The sequence below is a fragment of the Sebastes umbrosus genome, chromosome 12 (genome assembly GCF_015220745.1).
Source record: "Sebastes umbrosus isolate fSebUmb1 chromosome 12, fSebUmb1.pri, whole genome shotgun sequence".
Taxonomy (NCBI): domain Eukaryota; kingdom Metazoa; phylum Chordata; class Actinopteri; order Perciformes; family Sebastidae; genus Sebastes; species Sebastes umbrosus.
Window position 1 is genome coordinate 24,405,259 of NC_051280.1, and position 9,509 is coordinate 24,414,767.

Below are 9,509 nucleotides of genomic sequence, written 5' to 3' on the forward strand. Positions count from 1 at the left end.
ACATCAACATCCGACAGACTTACTCTCACAAATCGGCACAGAGGACCATGTTCCATTTACACATTCAGCTGTGGCGTCCCAGTCTTTGTGTTCATATCCTTCATTACATGTTATCCAGATTTTGTCTCTCTCCTCATACCAACCATTTGTGTTTACAGTGTACATTGCATTGAGGATAGTTGGTGGCATACAGGCTTTTTCATCTGAGGGGAAAAAACAAAAACATGTTTTTACCATGGTGGCAGTCTTTAAACTCTTTATTTTTACAATGCCTTTTTTTTTTTTTTGCATGAAAATTATCTCCAATGATTTATTGTACTGTAAGAATAAATGACTTGCTGTTAAAGGGAATGCTCCACTATCTTTAATCACGATGAAAAAAAATCTGAATTTTCAAATATAATTGTTTGTATCATTCAGAAATATCACGTCAAGTTTTCACTCTACAGTGTCACACAACGACAGATGGGAGTCCTCTTGCTGTATTTACACATTGAATAAATATCATAAAAGTTTTTAAAGGTGTATTAAAATAACATTAACATGAGAGGTGACCTACAAAAAGACTTCTGCAGACTTTCAGCGTCTCATTCAAACAAACCAGTGGAGATATTATAGAACACTTACCTATACATTGTGGTTCATGAGACCATGTACCATCTAAACATGTGCTTGTTGCCCACCAACCCTCCACTGCTGGTTTATGTCCGTTATCACAGGCATAAGTGAGCTTTGTTCCATTAGGGTACGTGTTTTGTTCAGGGACCAAATAACCACCACTCAGTCTGGGAGCATGACAAGGCTGAGTTGCACTTTGTGCTGAAACAGTGATAAGTGAGAGAGCACTATAGTGAAACACCAAATCACCAAAAGAACAACAAATTAAAATGATAGGTGATAGAATTTAATGTTCTTACCATGCAGCGCTCCTGGAAACCAAACCAGAAGAACAAATCCAAGATATCTTCTCACGCACATTTTGTCACAGGAATTAAAAAACTGCAAGACCAAGCAGAGCGAAGAGCCCAGCTCACATCAGAACCAGTTAATAATTGTCGAGGGCATTTTCCCAAAAAGTTAAGAAACGTGGAGTAAACACTCTCTGTGACTCTGACATCACGCTGTTGCTCCGAAGCCAACACATTGATCAAATGCAGCAAACACATACACACATACTGCATAATGATCTCAGAGAAACATGTGAGATATAAAGTATGGAAGAATACTTCTAAAAAGCATTAAAATAAAATCAACACCGACAATTTATTTTATTTATGTCCCTATAATATGACTAATTTAAAATTATGAGGAATTTTCTCATAATTATGTGATAGTGAGTCAGAGTTATGATATAAACACAGAGTTATAAGACAGTACCTCATTATTATGAGTTTCTCTTAATTATAAGAAAATAATATTAATGATTTATGATATTATCTCCATATTACCAACAACACCTTAATTTTGATTACAAAGTCAGTCATTGGGACGGTTGTTGTTGTTTTCCTGATCAAAGATGATACCGTACGTTTGGCTTTAGTATGAACTCTAATTTAGTATATTTTATACGTGCAACCTTCCTGCAGACGTTGCAACATTCGGGAATGTTTCTTCCAGGTTTGTTTACACAGAATAGAACCCTTAACCGTGATTCATTTGTTTAGAGTCAACATTTCAAAATGATTTCCCGGACTGCTGTGATCAGAGGTCAGTGTTATGAAATACCAAACACAGTCAGGCCAAAGGCCAGGCTGCTGTAACAGAGGTGGAATTCTGTAAAAACAACAACATTTGATTATAAAACAAAAAAAGACTAGAAGCCATCCTCCATATTATGTATTAAAATAACTTGTATTATTGATGATTATGATGTGATCATACAGTTTGTCTTTGAGCTCCAGTCTGGTCTGTGATTGCCATCTGCTGGATCGTCATGTGCTCTGCATCCAGTTATAATCACAATGAACATGTCAGAGCAGCGTACTGTAACGTTTCTATGAGGAATACACAGATATATATTTATTATTTTAATAATAAATAATTAAATACATTTATATCTATGTATTCATTGGTCACATTTTGTTTTACAAAGTTAGGAAAAGAATGTTTAAGTCAGGCCTGATGTTGCCTTACACATAATAACAGAATTATCTCGGTGGCTTCCACACAGTGAGGCATACAGCTTGTTAATTAAACACTGGTATCAGATCGGTACTCGGTATCGGCCGATACCCAAAGCCCAGGTATCGCTATCGGTATCAAGACTAAAAAGTCGGATCGGTGCATCCTTAAGTTCTATCTTTCTATCAGAGGGGAGACATGGACATGCAGTGTCTCAGGAAAGATCTATGAAGTTGGAAATATATATGTAAAATACTGATATTTATTTAGGTTGGGATGTATTTACTTCTAAAATTGTTTTACATTTGTTCTAATTGGTTGGTATTGGACAATGCATTTGTGAACACCATAAAGCACATAAATATACACGTTTGTAAATCTTGTTTATATTTTTAGGTCAGCATGCATTTGTCACCAATATTGAAACAAATTTGTCATCACAGGAAACAACCTCAGAGACCTAAAATATGTGGCTTTTTAAATTGACTTACATTGTATTAAAAAGAAAAACATCAACTAAAATTAAGTATTTGGTTCCCAAATTTAATTATTTTGAATGCTGGAACATAAAATTGAATGAGTTTTACATAGTTTGTTATTTAACCTGTCATCTAAAGATAACTGCAGTGCAATTCACATGGTAGGTATGATGCTTTTTTATAGGGAAATTTAAAAAAGTAAAAAATTAAACATCAAGGTAAAAGTACTTCACAAAGTTTTTTTTTTTTTAAAGAATCTATATTTCTAGAACAGTACATACATATTTAGTATTTAGATTACACATTTAGTGTACCAGTAAGGCCCCTTTTAACGAGGCCAAGAGTCTGAATGCGTCACTGCAACCACTGATGGTTTCAGAAAGGAGCATTTAATGAGAATGCCGTATTAAATATCACAGTTAGTGCTAGGTTGATATTAGTTGATATTTATTTTGCATACTGAGAAATGTTACACAGATTAATAACCAGAAATTGGAATTTGTAATCTCATGTGTTTGATGGTTTTGAAGTGTTTGCACTAAAACATCCTTTAAAACAGAAAGCTCACAACGCCACAAAACACCTCACATTCACACATTCACACATTCACATACACACACACACTTTGTTTCTTCCTTTTGATAAGCCATTCTCTTTAGGCAATGTTTCTCATTTGCAGGCATGAAAAGAACAGCCAAATAATTCTCTTTCATTCTTCCCCTCCGTGCAACTTTGCCTGCTGACTTCAGGGCTCAAAAGTTACGTCGCAGTTTCAAAACAAGGAAATGAAAGCACACTATCTTAGAGTCTGATCGGCTTGTTTGTGAAACCTCAACTTTAATCCGAACCACATTTTTAACACTTTTAAAGTTTCAGACAGATTCTATAACTTCGTAGTGAAACTACACCATCAGCAGCAGCCGAGAAATGGTTCCCTGACTTGTGAATATAAAAATGCATACACTGGAATTTGTGCTACAGTGGCCCTGAGGGGTTAAACACAACAACATTGGACAAAACACATTAAAGCTAGGGTTGGTAATCTTAAGAAACTAGAAAAGAGTATGCTAGTATTTTTTTAATTATTCAACCAAAAAACTGAGACCAACTCTTTTCCAATGAAAGCAGCAGTAGTTCCAGACGTTGCTCTGCAACATTGACAGTCCGTCCTTTCAGGCCTTCCTCCAAAGCCACTCCCCCAAAATCATCATTATGAACAACAAATAATAATGAATTTAAACATTTAATTCAGGCCGAATTCTGGCCTGTGTCATAAACATCCTCTTTTGTTGCTGGTTTGTTATTATATTTATAAAATGCTGTTGTGTTTTCAAAATGTGTTGCGTTTTGTGAAATGTTGTTGTCCTTTCTATTTTGTAATGCGTTTAGTCCAGTGTCGTTGCATTTTGCCCCTCCCAGCCGCCGTACTTTAGGAGACAACACTGACCTTTGAGAGCTCAAGTGATTCAAGTCATTTCTAATCATGTCCTCCGTTTCAGTTTTGTCATTTTTAGCATGTTTTTTAGCTGAGTTACTCTTTGTTTTTGTGTATTTACTACATATTCGATACTAAGCTCTGACACTGCCATGACTGCTTAACATTATGCTTCAATTTGAGCTCCAGGGCCACAAGGTCTCGCTGGACATCATCATCAAAAACCGGCAGAAACCAATTACTGAGCCACAAAGAGTACTGTATCTCTCCTGAGGGCGACTTCAGAAAGTGACGCGGGGTCGAAGGGTCGGATGTTGTAAAAGAGGAAGGAGGCCTCGATGCAATTTGTCCATCTCTCTGTGAGCAAAGCCCCCGCCCTCCCCCCTCCGGTCTCCAGAGGTCTGTATTGATTTTATTTCTCCACTATCCGCTTTACCAATCTCATCCTGCCCTCGCCGATTGATGAGGAAGCTCACTCGTCTGCTTTTTCTCGTTCATCATCCGTCTTGCCCCACTACACCTTCCTTTGTTCTATATTTTCTTGGCACACCTCATACGACCCACACAATTCCAGTGCAGTGAAAACGAGTGAGCTGAAAGAAGATATAATGAAGACATTGTTTTGTGCCAGTGTGTGGAAAAAAAGGCCTTGCAGACATAATGAAATTAATTTGTCTGGTTTAGCTCAAGACTAGAATTAGTCGTGGTTGCATGCCTCCGCCAACCAGTCAGTTTACATCCATGCCATCACTTCATCGTCTTATACTATTAAACATCTCTGTGAAATTGTCATAACTAGCATATGAATTGGCCAAAAATGTGTTTTGTGAGGTCACAGTAACCTTTTTGTCCACCAAATTCTAATCAGCTCATCCTTGAATCCAAGTGGACATTTGTGGCAAATTTGAAGAAATTCCCTGAAGGCGTTCCTGAAATATCGCATTCACGAGAATGTCACGGTTGTTAGGTCACCGTGACCTTGACCTTCTGTTTTTAGAACTTGAAACCTTTTTATTATTTGTAAAAATCAATAAAACTGGAGTGTATTTTGTACATTTCAAACCAAAGTGTTTTGCTCTTCCTCTGAGGGTGCCTTTGCGTCTCTGCATAAAGGTAAAAGAACTCCTGCCTTGAGAGAAAGCTGACCGTAGATGTCAAAAGTGTTCTAAATTCCTAGCAACAATAAGCTAAATACTTGCTAATGGTTAAAATGGATTTGTTGTATTCTGACTTGTTTTTCTAAGGATTATTATTTTTCCGCTGTGAAATCACATTTTTGAAGCGCATAGGATGCACGAAAACTCACGAAAATTGGGATACGAATCAGAAAATTACAAAGTTCTGTCGTGATTGGGCTCGGGCGTCGCCAGCAGGCTCCATAGCACCCCTAATGCAGGCAGGGTTGAGAAAAACTTGCTTCGATCTTCACGAAATTTGAGTAGCTCATTTCTCACATCTGCAAGAGCGTATTAAATATTTTTTAGATTTTTTCAGACAACAAGAAGTCAGCCATCTTGGATTTCGTGCGTCAATTTAAAATTTATGAACACATGTTTGAGGACTTTAGGATGCACAAAAACTCAGGAAACTTTACACGCATATTCACATTAGTAATTACTTTGATTTGGTGGTGTAATTGGGCTTGGGCGTGGCATGTTGGCTCTTTAGCGCCCCCTTGTTACTTTTGACCTTTGAACATACCTTAGAGGCCCTTGGTATTCTTAAAAACTCATGAAAGTTGGCAAAAAGATGGACACCTGTGAACTTTCTGTGAATGTAGAGCGATCGGGTTCAGCGTCTTTAGCGAGCTCCATAGCGCCCCCTAATGCGTGGAAGGCCATAGTTTGGACAAAGTTGATCCTATATTCATGGAATTTGGTAGGCACATCCCGCTCATTATTTCAGACATATTTCTCATTGGGTTTCATTAGCTCTGCCCAAACAAAAGTCAGCCATTTTTAATTTTGTTAGTTTTTCATGTATTTTATGCATACTTTTACATACTCCTCCTAGAGAGTTTATCGGATTTGCATTAACTTTGGGTGGTATAACCCCCAAACTAATGTGACGCTAAATTGCGAAATCATTTTTGATTGCTGGAACGGTGATGTCATAGGTCAAGACATACACTCACCGGCCACTTTATTAGGTACACCTTGCTAGTACCGGGTGGTCTTCTGCTGCTGTAGCCCATCTGCTTCAAGGTTCGACGTGTTGTGCGTTTAGAGATGGTATTCTGCATACCTTGGTTGTAACGAGTGGTTATTTGAGTTACTGTTGCCTTTCTATCATCTCCAACCACTCTGCCCATTCTCCTCTGACCTCTGACATCAACAAGGAATTTTCGTCCACACAACTGCCGCTCACTGGGTATTTTTGTCTTTTTCGGACCATTCTCTGTAAACCCTAGAGATGGTTGTGCGTGAAAATCCCAGTAGATCAGCAGTTTTTGAAATACTCAGACCAGCCCGTCTGGCACCAACAACCATGCCACGTTCAAAGTCACTTAAATCCCCTTTCTTCCCCATTCTGATGCTCGGTTTGAACTTCAGCAAGTCGTCTTCACCACGTCTAGATGCCTAAATGCATTGAATTGCTGCCATGTGATTGGCTGATTAGCTGTTTGTGTTAACAACCAATGGAACAGGTGTGTCTAATAAAGTGGCCGGTGAGTGTATACGTGCCATTATGAGTGATAGTCATAGCGCCACCTAAAGGAAACAAGAAGTTGTTCGATTTACGAGCCCAATGTGGCATTATACTTGCCCCGGGCAAGTGAGCAATCGTTGAGCCGTGTCTGTGGAACCTGCTCAATAGAATCATGTTTTACTCAAATCAAACCATATCACTAATCTTTCTGACTTAAAGTAGTCAACACCGTAGAGTGTGAATAATTCACATCAAAACCAATTAATAACACAGACAATAAGTTTGTCTTTACAGCCTCTTTTCCTATGAGTGACAATGGGACACACCCAAACTCCAATGCTCACGTCGATTAGATCGCTCACCCAGTAACGTTGTTGTTTTTCACTCTTAACTTTGTCACTAGTAGCTGCAGTTTCGACTCCATGAATGTAATGGGGTACCAAATAACATACGGATATGCTTTTAGTCATGATTATAGGTGATGACAGTACAATATCTGAAATTACAGACACCAGAAGCTAATAAAAAAAGTGCAGGGCATTTCTTTTACCTGTAGTCTCTACACCATGACACTGACAACAGAGAGGTGACCTGAGTCTCCTGTCAGCTTTCATTGCACCTGTTTGGGCATTCTTATCATTCTTGTTGGTAGATGGAGATTTGTGACTTCATGAATTCCACCTTCAACTTGAGCAGAGGTTTAATCAGCCAGAATAACTGAAAACACCTGTGTGGGTGTTCAGATGATAAACAGGTTCAGCTTGTAGAGTTTGAACAAAGGGTTCAGATGTACAACAAAAAACAACAAATGAGTAAAGATCTTCCAGTCCCTTCGAGTTGGTACTAAATGTGATTACTACATTATGAAAATGCCCAGTGATTGGCCTTTTGGTTATAGCAAGTTCACTCTAGTCGACTTTAGCCCTGAGTTTCCACTTCCCGACTAGCGACTAGAAAGGAGCCTGTAAATTTGCTAAATTTGATCTGAGATGGGGGGAACAACTGTAGAATCTGCGTTTTTTTCACATTAAACACGGTGAAATTACAGTTGAGTTCGACCAAAGCACACTTGGTGATTGTTGGAAAGAGTAACGACGACGATTTAGGTGAGCTTCACGTTGTTTCTGTCCAGTTTGAATGAAGTGTTTTACGATGCTCTGCTACGTACAGCTGATCTCAACATAAACAAAAATACATGTGGATGACGTCCATGTATGTTGGTGTGAGACGTCCCGGTGATCGGTGCCCATGCGTTGGTTCCCAGCATGCTTCCTGGGAGTTCTCGGCAGTGACCGACAAGTCTCATTCTCCAGGCTGCCACTTTGTCGCTTAGCCTTGGTAGTCCCTCGTACAGACGGAATTAATTGTAGCAGTTGGTGTCAAGCAGGCAGCAGACGCGGCAGCAGATGCAACCACAATCCAGGTGTAACTTACACCGATGGGCACCGATCACCAGGACGTCCCACACCAACATACATGGACATACTGAGGAGAGATGCTGGACAGTGCTAGCGAGCTGTGACTGTGACATGAACTGACATATCCTGCAGCTTCTATGGCGTTGACACTATTTTCTTCAAGTAGATGTTGGATTTTATTTTGGTCAGAGAGGGAATCAAAATCTTGGGAGTTTACATTTAATTTTTGTAAAGAATTTTTTCCTAATTTCTTCATATGTGCTACATTGTAGCAGGAGATGTTGCTCTGTCTCCAACTGTCTCTGTGGACAGAGCTGACACAGCCTGTCTTCTCTAGGCAGCTAGGTCTGCCTGTGTCGGCCAGTCTCTATGGCCAGGCTGTGATCACTGAGTCTGTACATAGTCAATGTCTTTCTCTGTTTCTGGTCAGTCACGGTGGTCAGATAGTCTGCCACTGTGTATTGTATGTTTAGAGCCAAATAGCATTGAAGTTTATGTTTTGAGCTTTTGTTGTAGATGTCCAATAGTTGATGTAATTTTCTTTTTCTTAAGCTCTAATTTGGTTGGTCCAGATCGGGCTGTCCTCAGGCCTTGTGCTGTTAGAGGAGGTGAGCCTCAGGCTGAGGGGACCCCTCTCTATGTTCTCCTCTTGGCGATGGAGAGCTTTGTAATGGGAGGAGTTGGGGTCACTGGTGGTTGTAGAATTTGATGGCTCTTCTTTGTATCCTAATTAAAAGGGGAAATTGACCTAGTTCAGCTCGGCATCCATTGTTAGCGGTGTTCCTGTGGACCCTGAGAATGCTCTGGCAAATCTCAGCGTGTAGGGTTTCCATTGGGTGTTTGTCCCATTTATCAAAGTCTTGATTTGCAAGAGGACCCCACACTTCACTACCATACAGTAGAATTGGTTCAATTATAATTTGAATATTTTGAGCCAGATTCTTGCAGTAAGTATATCTATGTTTGAAGACTTTTAAATTGCATAGAAGGCCCTTCTTCCCTCGTCTCTTAGATCATCAATCAGTTTGAAATTCCCTGTTGAGGTTATTTTTAGTCCCAAATACAGCGGGTAAAATAAGTATTGAACACGTCACCATTTTTCTCAGTAAATATATTAAACTAAACTCTTTTACGCCAACAACATCAGGGACCAATTGTTTATTTATATTATAATAAATACAGTTATGTATGAATGAAGTTTTGTCTTAAAACCATTGTGATGTCTGGTGTGTGTTGAGGTTTACGGAGCTAGGGTTAGGATTCTGAAAGCTAACCCTAGAACGGCGCCAAATCCAAAATCCACCTATAGGACACCAAAAGGGCTAGAGCCAGCCCTGGTGCTACTTCCCAAACAAATGGGAAATAAGTAACTGACTCACAGAAAAGCTGGGAATTTCTGGGGCCCCT

At 39.3% G+C, this 9,509-nt stretch overlaps 1 protein-coding gene across 5 annotated transcripts in view; it reads right to left on the reverse strand.

Annotated features, from left to right (window-relative positions):
- The window catches only part of LOC119498603 (complement factor H-like), a 32,191-nt gene extending 31,112 nt beyond the window's left edge, over positions 1–1,079 (reverse strand). For all 5 annotated transcript variants that reach the window (XM_037787616.1, XM_037787615.1, XM_037787613.1 and 2 more), the window contains exons 1-3: positions 918–1,079; positions 628–819; positions 24–203 (exon numbers count right to left, since the gene is read on the reverse strand). In XM_037787616.1, coding sequence (XP_037643544.1) covers positions 24–203; positions 628–819; positions 918–978 — 433 coding nt within the window. In that variant the 5' untranslated portion in view covers positions 979–1,079. The remainder of the gene's footprint in view (positions 1–23; positions 204–627; positions 820–917) is intronic.
- Positions 1,080–9,509: the final 8,430 nt, after the last annotated feature.